Here is a 21564-nt window from a genome sequence, read left to right as displayed (position 1 = left end):
TAATCAGCATTTATTCGTGTGACCTCATTGCAGAATGAAGATTTTGCATTCCCCCCAATTCCCTAATGCACGCGTGTCAAAGCCAAGGCCCGGCCGGGGGCCAGATAGGACCCGTCACATCATTTGATGTGGCCCGCCAAGACCAATTTTGCATTGACTTTGTGTCATGACTAAAATGACTACTTGTCTTCACTTTAAAAAGAAAAGCGAGCTATTGCTTCCAGTTTTTATTACCATTCATCTTTTGAAAATACAATTTTTACGAGTCTCTGATTTCAAAACGAGTTATCAGTTTGTAATGTAGCCTATACTGTACGTATATAGAAAAGGTTGACAATCTCCGAGGAAAAGCGCGACTACTAGGACAGCGATTGACGTTGTTGGCACTGATTGCTAATTAGCTTTCTCCGGTCCTCTAAATATTTGAGCCTGGCTTTTATGTCTTGCAATTGTTGCACATATATACAGTGTGTGCGTGTGCGTGTGTGTGTAGATTACAGTAGCGTGCCTTTGCAAGCTTATCTAATATTAACTTGCGCTCTGTTCTGGATCAGATTAGTTGCAATGATGAAGTTCAGCTCTGGTTAATCACGCTAGTTCCTGTGCATTTTTCTCATATCGCTTCTTCTTGCATCTTTCATTTCGGGTGGGCATGCTCCCTTTTTTTTTTTTTGCTAGGCCTCCCTTTGACTTGTTTTGCGAATACTACGAGCCGACCTCTTGCTAACCCTGTTTATGCAACTCCAGAGCTCAAAGAGCTGGCTTTGCCTTCTTCATGTTCTTGTTGTCACATTGGCACCGTTGGTGAAATGGGAAGTTTCCGCTTCCAACTCAATTCCAGACAGCACAGCGATGAAGACGTGACTTCACAATACTTCCCAATGAAAGAGTGCGTTGCTTAGCAACTCCTGGTCCACCGATGCAAGATCCAGGGGTGTTTCCTGCCTGATGAGACTTTTCTTCTTTTAGCATGAAAGCAGCGCAGAAAGTCACTTGTTGCCAATATGATATGATATAATCCATCTCATTATAATATATTTGATGATTATATTTGTTGTTTGTGCTAATACATGAGGATTGGTTATGAAATATGAACCTAATTTGCATAGCTTTAAGCCGGCCTCCTCTGCATGAGCAAATTCATGCAGGGGACAATGGAAGTGGTTTGTTTTTTGTTTTGTTTCCCCCCATAAAATGGACACTATTTTAAATGGACACTATTTTAAATGTGCATGTTTGCTTTGGTCCATTTTCTAAGCCGTGGCCGTCACGTGCCGCTGCTTGTTCCCCTTCCTAACTTGCTTCCTTTTGTCCTTCCTTCCTTCCTCATCACCATTGGCCTGTCACTCGCCGTCATCCTCACAAAGGTCTCATCTCAGGCATCCCCCCAACCCCCCCCGCCCGCCTTCTCTCCGTCCATCAAGTTGGCCTTCTGCCACCACTCGGCTCAGCTTGCCCATTTTTCTTGCCGCTTTTCATATGGTAGTCCCCGCCCGGCCGCCCGCCCGGCCGCCCGCCCGCCCGCTTCAGGCAGCCTAACAAGGAGCCAGTATTTTCTTTGCCTCAATGGCACAACTCCTGAGTCAGGCTGCCATGTCAGCAAGCCCGTTGTGTTGCCTGGAAAGCTTTTCCATCCCTCAAGTTAAGATTCTCAGCTCTGCCAGCTTATGCCCAGAGCCTCGTTACTTGAAAAAGCAACTCTCAAACACTTTACGGACGCCGATGAAAATAGACACACACGTGTACACGCTTCTTCTACACAATGACAGGTTGCACATTCCAAAAGTCTCAATATTTCATGAACATCCCTTTCCCTCTGTTCCTTTCAACTTTGTTTTTACATTATTCCAGCTTTCAGCATTCTCTCTCTTAAACCTTCAGTCCTTTTTTTTTTTTTGGAACAAAACAACAGTGGTGACAGACGTGGGCCTTGAGAGCTCAAGGAAACTCATCAAAGAAAGGCAGAGTCTTCTAGTTTAGTGGGATATGGAAGGACAAGTTTGAAGTCTGCATTGTGAGGAGAAAACAAAACGAAACAAAACTCCATTCACTCAGCTAGGAGCCCTTTATATAAAAATTCCGTTTCACGCGTCTGTCTCACTTGCATGATTCCTCTTTTTTTTTTTTTAACTTCAAGGGAGCGTGAGTCACATTTTAATCAAGTGGAGCGATATGTGAACAACTTTCATCTGTATCTTTGTCATGGACAATATGAATTTCCTCGAGTTGCGTCAAGCCAGCTGGTATTATTGGAACAGATGACGTGAAACATGAGCTCCTAGACATGTTTTTACATTCTCTTGAATATTTGGAAGATTTCACGTAAACATGTGTGCAATAATAATTGTAACTTCTTCAAGAAAGTCAAGAGAGGGACTTCCAGTGTGTGTGTGCGTGTGTGTGTGTGTGTGTGTGTGTGTGTGCGCGTGCAAAGAATCCAAAGGTGAACACTTGCTGATGAGTTTTCTCATGTTTCCTTTGTGATGTTGTATTGACTGAGCATATCTTTCCTTGCTCTAATTGAATGGCTCCCTCAGGGCATCCATCCACTGCTTGTTTATACGCTGACACCACCAATGTGTACGTCTGCAACAAAACAATGCTTTTTTTTTTTTTCTTCTTCTTTTTATTTTATACCCCCAAAGCTGGGGAGATAGAGGAAGGGAATGAGGGCAGGAAAGGAAGAGTTATTGATGAAATGAGCCCGATGATACATGTTTCATGCTTTGCTTTGTCGTCAACTCCCTGACTGCAGCTGTCCTTTCCCTCCTTTGGATTCCCTTTTAAGACCTCCAGTGAGGAATAGACGGGATTTCAATGTCATATTAGATACACCTAACGCAATCTTTAGAAATGGGTTGGTTGGTTGGTTGCTTTGCAGTCATTTACCTCTGTGTGGAAAAGCAGTACAATTAAAATTGGACGGACCATTTCCATTTGGAAGCAGCATTGAAATTTGGAAATGCTTCATTTTTGTTACTTTTGCACGGTGAAGGGAACATTCTTGACTTTTAATGATTCATTTGTAGGAGTCGGATGCGCTCGGTTCGGTATCAAACGTTGGCAAGCCTGCTCCGCATCCAGGCTTTGGTAAAATTGCCGTTGACAAAGTTACCAAGTGATTGCCAATGTGGTTTTGCAAATTGCGGCGCTCCCTCAAAAAATTGGAGACGTGAGTGTTTTTGTTTCCTGTTTAATGATGCCACCGCAAACTGACTGATCTTTTTAATTGCATCCCTTTGGACTGCTGGCTTCTTCCGCGCTTCCTTCAGTGTGTGACATAATCCGGTTCTGCCTTTCACATGCAGCCATCATTAAGCAAGTGATCCTTTGTGGTCATCTCCTCCCTCCAATTTGGCCTCCAGACTGCATCTATTATTCAGCACTGGCTTTCAATCTTGTACGAGCGCTAGCATCTATCACTTTCAGCTCCTGCATCAGTGTTCACAGTGAATCATTCTTTAGCTCATGTATTTATTTATTGATTTATTTATGTATGTCTGGTGCCAATCTTTTGGTTCGGTGAGGTGTAATGGCTTGGGCGGCAGATGGATGAGGAACATGTCTGGCTTCAAGTCTAAAAATAAAAGGGCCAGCCAGCCGGCCAGCCAGCCAGCCAGCCAGCCTTTGTTGTACATCTATGAAGTGTCAGCCTCAGTGCAAGTCAAATGAATAGTAAAGCAGCAGACAGTAATGTGACTTGTGCCCCAAAAGGCAGAAAGAAATCAACCTTGACTTTGATTTGCCCGTCCAACAAACCAACACAATTTACTGACGACCCTTTGTGTCACTTGTGAAAGGCAAGGACTTTGAATCCCCCCTCAAGAAATAATCAGAACTTTCTCCAGGAGCCCCATAAGCTTTTAGCTCATCTTACCCTTTTTTCTTTGATTTGGGGAGTCTCAATTTTAGCCAATACGCTCCTGGGAATAAACGATAGGATTAAGGATGAAGTTGCTTTTTTGTTTTTTTATATATATATATATATATATATATATATATATATATATATATATATATAAAAAATTGCACATTGCATGTTTTTGCCCCCCTTTTTTCCACCACATGACAAATGGTTTTGTTGTCACTTTGGTTGGGCCCATGCTGACCCAACTACATTATAGGCGCCTCGGATAAATGACTAAGTTGTGGCTAACTTGATCAAATACAGGCAGGTCATCTGTCTTTCTCCAACTTTTTTCTTTTTCTCTTCCACACACAACTGTCTCACATACACACACTTGGATGACAAACACTTTAACCTTATATTGCTTTCATTTAAAGTGCATACATTGGACCTGAATGATTTCAATATTAAAAGAAAACTTTTCCTTGAGGGCAAAGGCTTTGAATTGCGTGGGCTGGTCTAATTCTGTTGTATTCCTTGACCGCTGTTTTTTTTCCTACGTGGTTTGAACGAGCGTCCATGTTGGTGATCCTGCTCAACTGCGTCACTTTGGGCATGTTTCATCCCTGTGAGGACATCGACTGCAACTCTGACAGATGTCAAATCCTGCAGGTAAGACACATTTTTGCCTTTACATACATCATTGTAATTTTTTTTAAAAACTTGCCAGCTAATTCAAATCATCCTTTTTCATAGCACAAGAGAAGTGCATTCATCATCACTGTTTTGATTTATTTACTGGGGGGGAAAATGCTGGAAAGCAGCTTTTTTTTTTTCTTTCTTTTAAATGTGGCGGTGTTTCCATTAAGTCCTGTCATGCGTAGCCATTGCTAATGGAGGCATCGTTTTCCTTTTGCACATTTATTTGATTCATCGGATGAAAGAGTCGTCAAATAGTGCCGCATGCACGCTGTGGAATAGATCCGCTTGTTATCTGGCGCTGTTCATCTTGTGCAGTGAGCTGATAATGCCTTTGCAAAGTGCTTTCAAATAGATCATTTTGTTTTTGTTGGTTGACTCAGCGGGATTGAGCCCCTTTATCACACAATGAGGTCCTTTCAATAACGTGAAATAATCTGGCAGAAAAACATATCAGGTGGATCAGATGAAAACAATCCTATTACTATATGATTGAACATGGTCATCCTATAATTGACGTCATTTTAATCCCATAATAGGATAATAGTACCAGCACATGACCTACGAGATACAAGCGTGCCGTTCAATTGAAAGGATTGCTCCGTTTGAACATGGTCATCTTATAATTGACGTCATTTTAAACGAAGCAATGCTTTCAATTGAATGGCAGACTTGTCATGTGACCAATGTGACGCTATTTGAATTCAAATACATAAGTTGCCCATTTTAGGAGGCTACAGATGTATTCATGATTGAAGACATGTTCATCGAAACAAACTTGGCAACAAGTCTCCCGGAGATCCGTATTTCCAGCTCGGCATGATCCTGCGCTGAACTCGTGAAGGTTTTTTTCAGGGGCTGGCAATGACCATGAAGTAAGCTGAAAAGAGCTGAAATTCCAAGACGGAGCATTATTTCAGGGAGTCAATTCCTGTTTATTCCCCACAGAGCGGTGGCTAGTTGGGGTCACATGGCGCCGACAGTAGCTGCTTTGCTTTTTCCTCTCCCGCTTTTTGGATTTACGGGCACTTTCTCCATCGTGCATATCTGCCCACTACATGACCTGGAAAACACCCAATGCACAACCATAGGAGTTGTAGGTGTACTCCTCAAAGCTGTGGCGGTCCTGCACAGTAGCCTCTTTTAAAGACACAAGCACGTGCATCAAGCGCTCTCAGCATTAGCGACTCAGCACACTATCAACTTAAAGGCTGCATTCAAGAGGTGACAAGAGGGCGCCGCGTATTGCTGCTGCCGACGCATTGATAACACGCAGCTCAGCTCAGCTCAGCTCAGCTCAGCTCAGCTCAGCTCTGCTGCAAGCTGCCTGGTGGACATGTGTGTTTACACTTGCTCTCAGGCAATCCACACACGCACACACACACACACACACACACACACACACACACACGTGGGGTTAATGTGTGTGGAGTCATCTCTGTTGGGGGTAAAACATGCGCATGTTTAGGCCAGTGTGAATTGGCCGAGTCCATACGTAGCATAGAATGCCTTTCATCCAGAGTCAGTGAGGACAAGCAATTTTTCAAATGGATGGAATGGAACAATCATTTTATTTGCCTCAAATTATGCTTTGAGTATTTGATCGGATTGGATTTATGAATATGAACCATATATTAAATACATTGCTTTCATTAATGATTTTTATTTTTGCAGATATACTTTGTTTAAAAAAGGCAAACAATGACGTGACCCTCAAGTGAATAAGCAATATAGAAAATGGACCGTTTTTATTTCCTAATCCTGGATGGAAACTCACCTTTGTGCTTGGCAAAGGTAACGATAGATTTGGCAAGAAAGCGGATGGAGGTGATGGAGACGTCAAATTGCAAAAGTCAACCAAGACAGCTTTTTGGAAGTATTGCGTTGTACATGCCAGCAGAGTCTTTTTGAACCAATGCCAAGGTGCACTGAATCCCTCCCTTCTGGTTGGTAGTCAAGCCAACACCTTTGGAGGACACTTGTCATTTTGTCACTTCACTTAATAGTTTGTCTCACAGCCAAAGTTCGGGCTATTAAGCTTTCTCACTTGTTATTAACGGCAAGTGTCTGGTGAGATTTTACAGGCTTGCTGTACTCTACAGGGAGGCAGGAATGGAGGGAGGGAGCAATGGAGGGAGGGAGGGAGGGAGGTAGGGAGGGAGGGAGGGAGGGAGGGAGGGAGGGCGGGAGGGCGGGAGGGAGGGAGGGAGGGAGGGAGGGAGGTAGGGGCGTTCCATATTTGCCAGCGCTGGCAAAGCGTTGTTTGGAACCATGATGCCCACTCAGACAAAATAAAGCACTTTTGATTGAGTCCCATCATCCATCCAATTTTCCAGACTCATTCTGGTTGAGGGTTACTAACTATCTATCCCAGGTTACTTCTCTCCGGTCACAATTCACATACACTATACAATGTACATAGAGCTGATTCCCCATAGCTGATTCGAATGGCAAAGCGCTGCATCGTTCTACTTAGCGGCCAACGTCCAAGCAACAGGAGCTTTGCTTTATTCTAAACTTAACACATTTGATATATTTATACCATCCTCTGTTCATGTTTGGGGTGAGGTTGACTCATCTATCTGTGGGCGGGCGTCCTGTGCCTTGAACTGCTTCCACAATCGTTCTCAACTCTGTTGTGTTGTGGTTTTTTTTCTTTCTCATTTTCATTCTACCCAGTTCAACTTCATCAAATACTGACTTGAATTTTTTTCTGCAGGATTTTGATGACTTTATCTTTGCATTCTTTGCCATTGAGATGGTCATTAAGATGGTGGCTCTTGGGATTTTTGGCAAGAAATGTTACCTTGGAGATACCTGGAACCGCTTGGACTTCTTCATAGTCATAGCAGGGTAAGTCACGTCACACAATACAAAAAAACAAACGCAGTGTTTATCTATCAATGAGTTAAGAGAGCATTTAATCAACTTACTAGTTGCAAATAAATTGCAAATATATTCCAATTTGCCTAGGGGAACATCATGCAAGCACCAAAACTCAAGTTAATTACTGTTGAGGATTAATACACTTCATTGAAATTGTTTTTATTGAATTGTTATTTTTTTGATCCTATTTGTGGTCCCCCCGTTATCGATTTGCTCGAGACTTCACGGCTCTTTTGAATCCGTGCACGAGAAGCCGACAATGTATTCGAGATGGAAGATCATGTAGCGGAAAGAGGTTTCTGCGCGTGTTCTTTACCGTGCCATCAAACATCCTCCTACTTCCTGCTGTGCTTGATTCTGTTGGAACTGTGGGAGAATGTCACATGCAATTTCTGAAAAGGTTAGCAAGTAATGGAGTGTTTATCAGGGCTTGACAGTAAACATGTCACAGGAAATGAGCAGAATCCCCATTTCGGAGTCAAGCCTTTGCCTGGAGTGATCGGATTGTTTGTTTAATACTATGTAAGCATTTTGCCGGGGATGCTTGTGCACATTTTCAAAGTTTGATTTGCAAGGAGCCGCTTGATGGGAAAAAAGTTGCATACGGACACATGGATGGATGCTACGTTTCCTCGTTAATAGTGTGGGCTGGGGAAGACCCAATGGATGTTTGCAATAAGCTAATCTTGAGTCCAGCCCAGCGTATCAATCAGCTTTGTGACTTTGCTTGACTGGCTGGCGCTTTGATGGGGATCTGGGGTACAAAGGGCAATCGATTGGCAGAGAAAGGAATAGCTGAAGCATCAGCTCCATTTTCCTCCTTCAATATTTAATCTGGTCTGATGTGCGAGACACGAGAGAGACAGACACCATTGCAGCCCAAAATAGTCACCCGGGCTGGGCCGGGCTGGGCTGGGCTGGGCTGTCTGCTGGTTTTGTTGTCGTCCCCTATAGCCATGAATCTTTGATAAACGCACACAGATATCCTCCAAACAAAACAATCCTCGAGTTCTGAGCAAGTTTGTTGTTGTCGTGTCGCTGGTCGGAGACTTCTTGCTCGCTAACCAGCTTGCACCTTGACTGATGGAACACATCCTGCTTTGATTGATTGATTGATTGATTGATTGATTGATTGATTGATTGATTGATTGATTGATTGATTGATTGATTGATTGATTGATCGAGCGCAAAATGCATTGAACCTGATCTTGAGTGTGCTTCTCTTTGATTTATTGATGCTGTACGGATCCAGTCCAGCTTTGATTGGGGTCTTTGGGAGCTGAAGGAGACTGAGAAAGTCAATCCATGATACGACATAGAAGACTGTAAGAACTTGTACGTAGTTCTGTTAGAGTGGTTTTCCAATCATCCCCTTAAAATATCTGAATCACCGTTGGAGCATTTGTGGAGTTAGTTGTTGACTTTTCTTCAGATACTATTTAGGTCCATCTTTTTTTAAAGTATGAGATGATTAGAAGTTGTTCAAATCATCAATTATGATATAATATATATTATCCTTCCATCACTATGTGGGCTGGCTGCGTCAGGACAGCGCTGGCCGCTTCGCTTGCTGTATTTTCTTTTGCCGGCCGGGTTCTCCTCCATTAGCCAGATTGTCTTCCAAGTACAAGGGGGTCGTCGGATTGGCTGGAGATTATTATTCGCCAGTGTATTAGTTTAGTGTCGAGGTCTGAAAAGGAGAGTCAGTGGATCACTGTGATGGCGGATAGATCATACAAGCAGATAAGCATTGGAGTGGCTTGCTCTTGGAAAGTGTTGCTGATGAGAGAGAGAGAGAGAGAGAGAGAGAGGGAGAGAGAGAGAGAGAGAGAGGCTTTCCATCACATTCAGCATGAAAACACTCCATCTGTCTTTTCCCCATGGTCCTCCATTCCTCCACTTGTGCTAAGTGACTAGACTCACTATTTTGGCATTATCATGCTATGTAACCGTCTCGAAAGCGTTCCCATGCGTTTAATGTCGTAATGTACACTCTGCCCCTAACAGCTAAGATTCTTTTCGATCTCATTTGATGCATATGCCGCAGAGTAGGCAGCTGGGTGCCGGCCATCCAGAGTCGACTTTGCAGCTGGATTGCGAGGGATTTTATCGATTGATTTCATTCTGAATGTATTGGATCTCACTTTTCTTTTTGCGTTTGACTTTTTGCCAGACTCCAAATACCCTGTGATACTGCAGCAAGCAAAGACAAATTAGGCATGGTCAGATGTGAAAGAAGCCAATGCTAAACACGAAAAGAAATCCTCACTTCTTACATCATGTCTTCAGATGAATATCGCGTGATCTGAGCGTGCGGCTCGGCCACACGCGCCTCAAAAAACATGTGTTTATTTGTAGCGGCCACACGGAAAGTTTAGCTATTCAATCGATTTCACGTGTTCGGACACGGATGGCGGATTGGAACCTTTTGAGTTGACGTTGTCAATTAAGTTAAGATACGTATGGCGCTTATTTGTATTTTCAAGCACATATGATGACGGTGTTATCATAGCCATTCGATTTTTTTTCCAACAGCCGCTATCATTCAAAGGCCGTTGGTAGGTAGCGTGCAAAGTCTCGCCTTTGTCGTGTTGTCCCTCTCGTAACCCGTTCCTGCTGCACTTGACAAAGCGCATCAGTCTTCTTTCAAGTCCAAATAGAACAAGTCATGATCGACAAGATCAAAAGAAGCAGACATCTTGGGGGACGAGTGAGGATCAGTGTGAACTGTTTCTCATTTGCATTTTGCCTAATTGCCACTGTCTGTGGGGTCATTTCCAGTAAGTGTGTCCCGTGTGGCTCTTTTTTGGGTTTGTTTTTTTTCTGGCGCAAATATATCATGCACCACATGTTGCCATGTGTTCACTCTCTGCCGCCTCCGGCCTCCAAGTACCGGAACAGTGGCGGTCTTTGTTTTTATACCTGATATCACCTCATCAGTTTACATCCCTAGTCTTTCAAAAAAAGAAAACATGCAAAACAATGGCGTCTGCCATCAGTGTGCGCGCCAGTAACTCTCATTGCACGATTTATTTGCATCTCATGATATTGTCCCTCGTTTGTCCTTTCTCCACATTAAGATATGTGCATAAGTATCCAATTAGTGTGAATGACAAGATGCAGAACCTATCCTTTTATCCTCGACATCAACTGCGTGCGTGCGTGCGTGCGGGCGGGCGGGCGTGGAATTGCTTCTTTGGATGAAGTTGTGACTTCTCTGCACGCAAATGTATTTCTATCAGGCTTGCCAGCAGTCATTGCACAGCCCAATCTCAACGTGCTCAACGTGATCTGCGCCACGATTTGCATCATTTGTTTAGCACACAACTTGGCGCTTTTTCTTGCGCATCATCTGGCTGTCATTACTGGGGTAGCCAGTGTCCTTACTGTTTTCTCTGAAAACAAGTCATCCATCATCCAATTCTAACGTTTGTTCGCTTAACTGGTGTTTGTTTATGTGTGCCTAATTATAGAATCGTCAAATATATTGCTCTCAATTTGTAGCTACATAAAGTTTTGTGGTGTTCTCTTTTTTTTCTCAATGGATGTTAGGGTTTCCAGAGAAACTTGCAAAGCCAATTCCTAAACGGATACTTTGCCTGTGTTTTCCAGTGACCTATATCAAAGTATCAGTCCATACCATTGTCGTCCGCCTTGTCGTCGTCGTCGCCCTAACTGGAAATTACAAATGAAAACCGTGGAATAGAAGATTACTAGCGTTCCTTTCGAGGCAATCTGCTCTTTGGGGGGAAATGTTATGGAGGTATCAGAAGTACGTACCTGCGGCATTGCTACTTTGTATCGCTATCAATGGCGACCGGTATCGATCGGTCAGAAAAAATTGGCTGTGGTATGTATGGAACATTCCTAAATCACACATTTGAACTTTCACCTCCATGAGCAATTGTTTGTACAGGTGAGCAAAAGTGTGTGGCAAATCCTATTGTTGATGACTATGATAACAAGAAGAATATGACTCACCATAATAATCATAATAATGATGAAAATAATGATCAATTGTTGAAGTGACAAAGCAAAGACAGTAACATTGACATGCTTTCAACTGGTGCGGCTGTCGACAGACAGACTTGGAGTGTGTGCGAGGAGGGAATTCCTTGGCCCGCGTTTGCCTTCAAGCTGCCGCCGCCGCCGCCGCCGCCGCCGCCGCCGCCGCCGCCGCACATGTGCTCCGCATATGCTCCAAAGCGCGAGGAGAGACAATGGCATGGAGACAGCGAAAGCAAAAACCCCATCCCTCTGCCCTCTTGGGCTCTGTCCTTCTAACCTCCAATCACCTCCTCTGAGCTGCTGCGAATAGCGTCTCCAATGTCGGAGGGAGCCAGACTCCTCTCGCATCCCCGGCCTTCTGAAGCTTGATTGTGCAAGTGTGCGTGTGAATACATGCGTGTTTATCATTGCGTGTGTGCTGCGGCCTTCCACGTACAAGCGCAAACACATGCAGTGTGTCACGTCGGTCAGTCGCTCGCACTCCGTTGAGCTTATTGTTTGCCAGAACACATGCCTTGCATTTGTCTCCAAATGCAAGAATGTCGATACCATTTGGCTCATCGGAGCGTGAATGACGACTAGCCTAGCCTAGCCTAGCCTAGCCTAGCCTAGCCTAGAATACAGATTGTATTTGTCATCTCTTTTCTTCTTCCTTTTGTGTGACAGAATGTTGGAGTATTCCCTCAACCTGCAGAACGTGAGTTTTTCAGCCGTGAGGACGGTCCGAGTCTTGAGGCCATTGAGGGCCATCAATCGAGTGCCAAGTAAGTGGCGCTCGAGACAAAGACGTGGGTGGATAAGATGACATGAATGCTGGCCATGAGCATTATTGGGCAATCGCCCCACACAAACAGACAAAGATATGATTGCACAAATAAAAAGGCCTAACCCAGCCAGCCACTGTCAACAATTTAGTAGCATCCAAACGAGCATTTACACGTTGTCGAAATAAGTCCTGGAAATGTTGTCGCTAGCCAAAGATTCACCTATTTCATTTGACTTTGACCCTTTTCACATGAATGTTTGTTGCCATTTTGCTCTTCTTACATTACGCTTTGGTGTGATACGAATAGACTTGTCTCACTGTTTAGTCACAAGTACGTTTGCCCAAATCCTCACTCATCACAAACCTAGTATTTTGGGCATTATAACATTTGACAATAATGGCTCGGTTCATGCATGCGGACTTCCAAAAGCCATTCTGTAAGATGCGAGTCAGCCCCAAATGTTCTTCTATCCTTGCTGCTATGGAGCCAGTTCCGTTCTATTTGGATCAAATGAGAAGAGCCGCAAGTGTATCCTGGCACCGGACTGGGAGAGGCCGTTGGCGTTAGCATCCAAAGCTGACTGGAGCTCAACCTGATCAGGAGAGTCCACTAAGCAAAGCAAAGCAAACAGATGCTTCCCTGGTCCCATAGTACAAGCATTTGCCTGGCTGCCAGGTTGCCAGGTTTCAAGGCAGTGGCCACCCGCAGCGAGGCGCACAGGCGGAAGGAAGAGCGAATGAATGGGAAATGTCCGAGCTGGCTAATCTGGTTCAGGGCCACTCTGAGTATTGTGATTGACGTTCATTTTCAGGCTCATTTCGTCATGACGATGATGAATAGCCTTCCGCATTCCGAAGCACAATGGGGAAGGAATCCGTCCATTGTTTTGGGTCTCTCCAGGTGCTCTGCTCTGGCCACACCCACTCCGAAATATCCTGGTTTGAAATCGGTCCAAACCGCAATCGCTGTGATGAAAATACAATTTTACAAAAGCACTTAGCTGCTCTGCCATTTTATTAGCATGGTCAAGATCAATAGAAATGGATTTGGGCCTACCACGTAACCAACGAGAGGGTCACCGAGTGCCCCTTTGCTGCAAGGGAAGAGTGTGAGCACGCTGTCGCGGGAGGGAGGGACATCCATTTATGTTCCATTTATTATCAATGTTCATAGCTTTTTGTTGTATTTAGACAACGCTGATCATACTTAAACGAATGTCAAGTCTGTGAATTGTGTTGACGGGGTTGGACTTGTAGTAAATAGTATAGGCTACTACGTTCAGGACAGCAGATGAAAGGAAGAGCTCACCTTGCCTTTGTCTCCTTTCAGGTATGCGCATCCTGGTCACCCTGCTGCTCGACACTCTGCCCATGCTGGGCAACGTGCTGTTGCTCTGCTTCTTTGTCTTTTTCATATTTGGCATCGTGGGAGTTCAGCTGTGGGCCGGCCTGCTCCGAAATCGTTGCTTTGTTGAGGACAACTTCTCCTTGTGAGTCCTTGAATCCAAATCCAATCGCATGTTCACTATTGGGATTCTTTTTTGGAACTCCGTACGTACCTACCTACCTACCTATCTCCCGTTCCGAGCCCTTTGTCTTCTTTGTATGCGTCGAGACCACGCTCGGCGCTTTGTACGGATGAACGACTTCCCTTTGTCTTGTTTGTATGCGTCGAGACCACGCTTGTACGGATGAACGACTTCCCTCCGGCGTTACTTTGAAGTGACGTTTGCCGTCGCTTCTGGCCGGATCCCATCTGATGGATCCTACGCCGTGGCGCGATGAGGATTTGCGACTAACGGACGGATGTCCCCCTTTGTCCCTAGCCCTCTGTCTGCGGAGCTGGAGAAATACTACCAGACGGAAAATGACGACGAGAACCCTTTCATTTGCTCTCAGCCCAGAGAGAACGGCATGAGGGAGTGCGGCTCCGTGCCCAAGCTCTACGACGAGGCGGGTCTGCTGCAATGCAACCTGGACATGTACTCGTACAACAGCACCGATAACACCACCTGCGTCAACTGGAACCAGTATTACAGCAACTGCTCGGCCGGTCTGGTCAACCCCTTCAAGGGGGCCATCAATTTTGATAACATCTGCTACGCCTGGATTGCCATTTTCCAGGTAAGGAGCCACACCTGCATTTTAGACAGGCATGGCTCTAACCATGCAAACAAGGCAGGCGGAAAAAAGGAAGCAGCCGGCCGGCCTGGCGGCATCTCGGGGAGATACGGCTCCACGCCATTAGCCGGCCTGGATTTTCCGCGCCCTTTCTTAGCTTCTATCTTCACGTCATCTGTAAAGCTTTTGTTTGTGTCGCGTCAGAGGACAAAAAGCAGATTGCAAGCACCCGAAAAAAGCGCCATGTTCTTCCTTAGGTGATCACTCTGGAAGGCTGGGTGGATATCATGTATTTCGTGATGGATGCGCATTCCTTCTACAACTTCATCTACTTCATCTTACTAATTATCGTACGTACCACCTGCGAATTTCAGCTGAATTGCGCGGGCTAGCGATTTGACACGGCGACTCTCTCTCTCTCTCTCTCTCTCTCTCGCTCTCTCGCTCTCTGTCCTCAGATTGGCTCGTTCTTCATGATCAACCTCTGCCTGGTCGTCATCGCCACCCAGTTCTCGGAAACCAAGCAGAGAGAGAGTCAGCTGATGAAGGAGCAGAGAGTTCGCTTCATGTCCAACGCCAGCACCTTAGCTTCACTTTCCGAACCGGGCTCTTGCTACGACGAGCTGCTCAAGTATCTGGTCCACGTGATCCGTAAGGGAGCCAAACAGGTGGGCCGCATCTGCAGGTTCTTAGCACGTCGCGCGGGACTCCACATTGCCGCCTCGCCGCCTCCGGTGGAACCCCAACAACGGCAAAGCCGGAGGAGGAGTCGGAAGTCCTCCAGACAGGGCTCCTTTTCCGTTTATCACGTGGCCCACCCGCACCCCCACTATCATTATCATTTTGGGAACGGTAGTGTGAGAGCAGGAGGGAACATCAGATGTCTGGAAGGTCAGGATGCCCATCCATCTTCTCAGAATAACAACAGCGTAGGAGCAAATACGACCTTAGGCCCGCCCCCGCGTTCGCTCATTCCCGCCACTTCGGACAGCGATCTGGCAGGATTCGCCATCGGCCTGCTCCACCGAGAAACTCCCTCAACCGCAAACCTCTGGCAAACCCCGAGCCAATCGTCCTTCGCCTCAACGTCTCGGGCGACGAAGAGGAACTCTGTGCCCTTCGCTGCTCCCGCCCTCAAGAATTACCCGACTCTCCAGGCCCGAGCTTTCGCCGAGTCCAGACGAGGAAGCGTGGCGACCGCTACGCTGATGAACGTCAGTCTCAACATTCCGCCGGCGCCGTACGGGAGAAGGCGGCAGAGCTTGGCGGACGCCCCAGGTAGAACTTGGATCCTTTTCTGCAGCGCACCTGTCCATCCCTCATTTGATATGGGTTGCGTGCTTTCCTGCTCAAAGCGGGCCCGGACGAGCTCACGCGTCGGCCGTCACGCTCCTTCTGACGCGCACGCGAGCGTCCCAAATTGTCGCTCTTCGCAGTGCCGCCCTTTATTTGTTTTTACGAATCGCGCCACGCTCACGATTTATCACGGTGACGGTCGTTTGTCTCTCTCGCTCAGCTGCGGGCCAGCCGTCCTCCTGCCAGCTGTCTGCTCGTGACCTCAGCGCCACGAGCAGCGTCACGGACGTGGCGGGCTTGACGCCGGAGGCCGAAAGTTGCCCTTACTGCGCAAAGGCTCTGGCCAACGGGTCGGAGGGCGGCACGGAGACGCCGGGAGATTCCGACAGCGACGGGGTCTACGACTTTAACAGGCGGGACGGTCGGCGGCGGCGGCGGGCCGAGCGAAAGCCCTTCAGGCTGGGCGCAACAGCCGCCAAGGTGGTGCGCTTCTGGAGGCTGGTGTGCGATACCTTCAGGAAAATCGTGGATAGCAAATATTTTGGACGTGGGATCATGATCGCCATCTTGATCAACACTCTCAGCATGGGAATCGAGTATCACGAGCAGGTGAGTGGAGATTGATGATTAGGAGTTGAAGATGAGCTGACGGGACACGGCTCATCTCTGTGTGATTGCGTAAGCAGCCACCAGCCCAACTGGAATTCCTGACGTCTCTCTCCGGACTTGTTTATTTACACCAGCGTAATTGCAGCCATGTGAGAGAAAATGCGGGACGACCAGAGTGGATGATGACGGCACGAGAGAGAGAGAGAGAGAGAGAGAGAGAGAGAGAGAGAGAGAGAGAGAGAGAGAGAGAGAGAGAGAGAGAGAGAGAAGGGCGGATTGAACTTAGTCAAGGGCAAAAAATGACATATCGGAATGCTTGCCATTTTGTCCCACTTCCAAACATATTGTACATGCTTGACGCTAAAAGGTCAAGGGTGTATCCGCTTACGATTAGCGTGAGCTTGTAATGTGTTCCGAGCTTGATGTTACTTTGACCCAGTGCATCCACCATAGCCTTCTCAGCTCCACTTCCAGTTTTCCGCCTTATTTTTCGACTTTCTTCCTTGCTCCCCACACCTGTGTCTTGTTCGCTGCTTCTTTTTTCTTGCTTCCTCCTTGATCCCATTATTGCCGCTTATTATTCCACGTGCTTCTCACTCGCTCCTTTGTCCATTTTTGCTCGATGTGGATGTGGATGGGCGGCTGTCTAATTTGGAACTGACAGATTGATGCTTGCGTATTACCCATGTGAGTTATGTACAGCAACAAGGTGATGCCTGAAATGGAAAGTAGATGGCTCACAACAGCTAAAGACATCTCGTGTCCTTCGTGTTACCGAAGCAGGCCATCCTGAACGTTCCCTGTCGATGACATGTAACAGAGACACCCCCCGCTTCCCTCTTGTCTGCTGCCTTTCCGATAAACACAAACACTCAGCTGCTCGAGAGGCAGCACACGCATCCACTATGGTATGAGGCTAGCAAACTAAGGCGAGTGCATAGAATGGAAGATGAAGCGTGTTGGGGCTTGGCTGGCTGGCTGGCTGGCTAGCTGGCTGGCTGGATAAAAAGATGATTAAATAGAGTGTCGGATAGGGACGACAGACTCGGAGGTGAAGGGATAGACGGGAGGGAGATTACGGCAAGAAGAGTGGAAGCAGACGGACGCACGGCTTGGACGTGTCGGGTGATGCTGTTTGGGTTATCTCCATCCCCTTTGAGAACATTTCCATTTACGGTGGAGATGATGGAATGGTTGCGTCTGCCATCACGCAACATAACCACACACGAATTGAACACAAGCGCATTGTAACCATTGGCTTATCCGATGGCTCAGCGCAATGTCCGAAGGATGAGACATTTCTCCAGACGGCTTTGGGTGTGATGCACTCGCTCCTAATCTGGCTGTGAAATGACACAATGACTGGGGTGAGCAAAAAAGTTTTAAAGTCCCAATGATGGTCACACACACATCTGGGTGTGGTGAAATTTGTCCTCTGCATTGAAGCCATCCCCCTGTGATTTGGATCCATCCCCTGGGGGAGAGGGGAGCAGTGAGCGGGAGCGGTGGGTGCCGCGCTGGGGAATCATTTGGTGATCGAACCCCCCAATTCCAAGCCTTCGTGCTGAGTGCCAAGCAGGGAGGCAATGGGTCCCATTTTTGTAGTCTTTGGTATGACCCGGGTTCCAACCCGCAACCTTCCAGTCTCAGGGCGGCCACTCTACCGCTAGGCAACTCACTGAGCTGGTTAAAAGATGCCTTGGCTTATTTCCTGATTCACTGAGATGCCAAATCACAGTGTGCATTTACCCGCCAAGTCATGTTTGGATGGCATGTTGGCTCGAGCAAATGTTCCCGCAAAGAAGCCCAATCAACAAATAAGGAGTCTCTCTCCCACAAAATTCCACGCTTGGAATTCCTTCCGATACAGCAAGCCTCGATTGAAGCGACGCGCTCGGCGGCCATCGCAGTGCTGCGTCGTCATTAGCCGTCGTCGGCGTTCCATTTGGATGATATGGCATCAGATTAGGTGGCGTTACATTTGCGCCAAGCATCAAACGCACTTCACCTCCAAACGAGCCTCATTACACAGGAAACGGACAGCGAGCGAAGGAGGCAATTAGAGCGCTCTCGGAGTTGCCATTATTGAATTAAGAAACCGATTCATTTCAACGTTTTGGATGACATTTTTAGATTTCATTTCAAAAAAGGATTTTTATATACAAGACAAAACTGCTGCAGAGCAGAAACAATCTAAAAAAAAAAAAAAAAGAAGCAAATAATGATCAATCTCATGGCCAGATTGCGGCCATCCAAGTCTCAGCTCATAAAAATTGTAGTTCTTGTTTTGGCTTAGCAAGCACATCTATAAAAGAGGTGTGTGTGTGTGTGTGTGTGTCTTCTGTGTGTTTGGGGGTGGCTTTGAAAATTCATACTTGCGATATAAGAGCATGCTTTAGTTCACAACGGTGATATAAAACAATGCAGTTGTTTACCCTTTGAAGTAGTCTTGCTTTGAAGCATTTATGGCCACTGCTGATGGATGGATGGAGGGAGGGAGGGAGGGAGGGATGGAGGGATGGATGGATCCGATACATGTGCTGCTGCCTGGGTGACAGACAATGAGAAAGAGGTTCAATGAAACAGATAGTGTTTGATTTGCAGCAAATGGGCTGCAAGCTACACACTGTGGATTATGTAGGCACATTATTCCTTTTCAAGTGGAGCCAGGAATTGAAAGAAATGCTCCATTTTGACTCCACTACTTCAATTGCTAGCAAGTGACATCATCAATCTTTGTCACAACCCATCCATTCTTTCTTTTTCCCTTGAAATGATTTTGTCATTTCAGGTTTGCATCATTTCCAAACTGTAGAATGTGTCTAATCGATTCTGTTCATTTTTCGACTCTAAATTGACTCTGTCAGGCAACAGCTAAGGAAGTCAGCATTTCAGTTTCCGCTCATTTCTTTCACTGTATAAAACAAAAGCGAGTTGAGACGTTTAATCGGGCTACATTTATCATACCATCAGAGCAGAGCGAGGCAGGAACGTTTAACAGTTTGCTAGAAAACAAACAACAAATTTCTTGGTCTTGACCTTTTTAGACGACCACAATGTTTTTGCTGAATAAAGAAATTAATAATATATATATATTTTTTAATGAAAACGTACAAATAAGAATAAATAAATAGAAAGAATAAAAGAATCCATTTATCTACGCGTCATTGTAAATAGCAGAAGCACACTGCCATCATTTCTTTTCATGACCTTAACTATTATGAAACCAATGATGGTTGACTTGAACCAAATGAGTGAGGTTGTTTCTGAAGGACTCACAAGTGTATGATGGTGCAATATCGGTCAGGCCTTGGTATTGCTGGTCCAATTTCCCTCCCTCCCTCCCTCCCTCCCTCCCCTCGGTATTGTTGCATTCAAGTCTTAAGGGAGTGATGACTTAATACGATGCAATGTCTTGTCCGGATTGGGCTCGCTAAAGTTTGATGCAGCTCATTGAATTTCAACCAAACGCCATTCATGTGCAACTCATTTTCGATCCTTCTTCAAACCATTTCAGTAAAGCTCAGAGTGGTTTGTTCGTGCTGACGATATGTATGAAAAGCCCTTTTCTTTTCTGCTAGTTTTAATGCTTACACATTCATAGTGTCCAGCCGTTAGTCGCAGCCCACCAAGACAAACGCGGTGTTTACGTGAAATGACATGACCTTCTGGTTCAACTTGGGGAAATGTAGGACTAGTTGACACCATAATGGTCCATTCCAGCAACATACTGTCTGTCTGTCTGTCGCTCAAGCCACCCACCTCCCATTCCATTTGGACATGTCTGTGTAAGGCATCCGTCCAAATAACACCATGTTAGAATTGTGTCAAGTGTTTATTGGATGGAGATGAAAGTCCTCACGGCGCTTGTCTGGGGCGTCGCATCCAAAATCATTTGGCTCTTTTCTCCACTCGCTGCCATAATAGCCCAAACCGGCAATAGAGCTCTGATTTACATACTCTGTCTGTCTGTCTGTCTGTCGTGCTTGGATGTGCCTGGCTCTCCTTTTATTGCTTGGCTGGCTGGCTGGCTGCTTTTTCTGTCTGCTTGTTCTCTTATTTGTCCCATTCTCAATATCACAGAAAACACAGACAGATGCGTGCCAGTTGCTTGATCCTGGTGCGAGCGACAGTTCTCCGATGAGCTCCGTGCAGACATTTTGCTAAAACAAAAGCCGAGCGAGCGTGCGTGCGTGCGCGTGGTATGCGGGGAAAGACGCCTTTCTTTTCATCCTCGGCATGCATTTGCGTCTGTGAGCGAGCAAATTTGGGAGTTGCATAAATGGATTGCTTTAGGCTGGTGGATTTCATGCTTCTATAATCAATACACACTTGCATATTCAGGAATGATGACTCGGCATTGGGCTTGGAAGGAGGACGATCAAAATTTGCCACAATTTTCGTTTTTCCCGAACCTCCTTGCATTTTCTACCCCCCCCCCAAAAAACCCAACAACAACAACACTTTGATTAGTTTTCAATTTCCTTCTTTCTTTCTTTCTTTTTCCCCTCCAGCCTGACCAACTGACCAATGCCTTGGAGATCAGTAATATTGTGTTCACCAGTCTCTTCTCCCTGGAGATGCTGTTAAAAGTTTTAGTCTACGGACCTTTTGGGTATATTAAGAACCCTTACAACATCTTTGACGGCATCATTGTAGTCATCAGGTGAAATGCATTTTACAGTCAACCGACTTGGCTTGTGGCTTGAGTCTAATGTCTATTGCTTGCTGTGTCATCCAATAGTGTGTGGGAAATTGTGGGTCAGCAAGGCGGAGGTTTGTCCGTGCTGAGGACCTTCCGGCTCATGAGGGTGCTGAAATTGGTCCGATTCATGCCGGCCCTTCAGAGGCAACTGGTGGTGCTGATGAAGACCATGGATAATGTGGCCACCTTCTGCATGTTGCTCATGCTCTTTATCTTCATCTTCAGGTAAGCAGAGTGTGTGAATCAGGGATCGTTTTTTCAGATCGAAATGTCTTGACCTAAAGGCATTTGTTATTTGTTCAAAGTTATATTATGGAGAGAAACAAACAAGAACAAACACTTCCGCGTGGTTTTTCCTGAAAGGTTCGGTCATATCATCAATGACTTTGACTGGATTTTTTTTCCCACTGCACCGCGACAATAATGGGCCGTCCACCGTGGCGCTCTCCGTGGTGCTGAAGCGATCTGCATCTCATTAAACATCGACAAGCAGATGACGCTCAGCTCATCAGTATTAACGTCATTCTTTTTCAGTCAGAGCTTACTAAAGAATTCAAAGCGTTGTGTTGCCAGTGTTGATATTCATCTTGAGTGACTGGAGTTGATTGGGTGTGGTGTTAACTTTCA

General features: G+C 46.0%; 1 protein-coding gene across 3 annotated transcripts in view; it reads left to right on the top strand.

Annotated features, from left to right (window-relative positions):
- The window catches only part of cacna1g (calcium channel, voltage-dependent, T type, alpha 1G subunit), a 65393-nt gene that overhangs the window by 16851 nt on the left and 26978 nt on the right, over positions 1 to 21564 (top strand). For all 3 annotated transcript variants that reach the window (XM_061263935.1, XM_061263934.1, XM_061263933.1), the window contains exons 3-12: positions 4408 to 4519; positions 7266 to 7399; positions 12107 to 12204; positions 13537 to 13696; positions 14033 to 14330; positions 14585 to 14677; positions 14786 to 15605; positions 15844 to 16232; positions 20747 to 20898; positions 20977 to 21162. In XM_061263935.1, coding sequence (XP_061119919.1) covers positions 4408 to 4519; positions 7266 to 7399; positions 12107 to 12204; positions 13537 to 13696; positions 14033 to 14330; positions 14585 to 14677; positions 14786 to 15605; positions 15844 to 16232; positions 20747 to 20898; positions 20977 to 21162 — 2442 coding nt within the window. The remainder of the gene's footprint in view (positions 1 to 4407; positions 4520 to 7265; positions 7400 to 12106; positions 12205 to 13536; positions 13697 to 14032; positions 14331 to 14584; positions 14678 to 14785; positions 15606 to 15843; positions 16233 to 20746; positions 20899 to 20976; positions 21163 to 21564) is intronic.

This window comes from Syngnathus typhle, linkage group LG18 (genome assembly GCF_033458585.1).
Source record: "Syngnathus typhle isolate RoL2023-S1 ecotype Sweden linkage group LG18, RoL_Styp_1.0, whole genome shotgun sequence".
Lineage (NCBI taxonomy): Eukaryota > Metazoa > Chordata > Actinopteri > Syngnathiformes > Syngnathidae > Syngnathus > Syngnathus typhle.
Note: the sequence above shows the minus strand (reverse complement) of the source record. Positions and strands in the feature narration are given on the sequence as shown.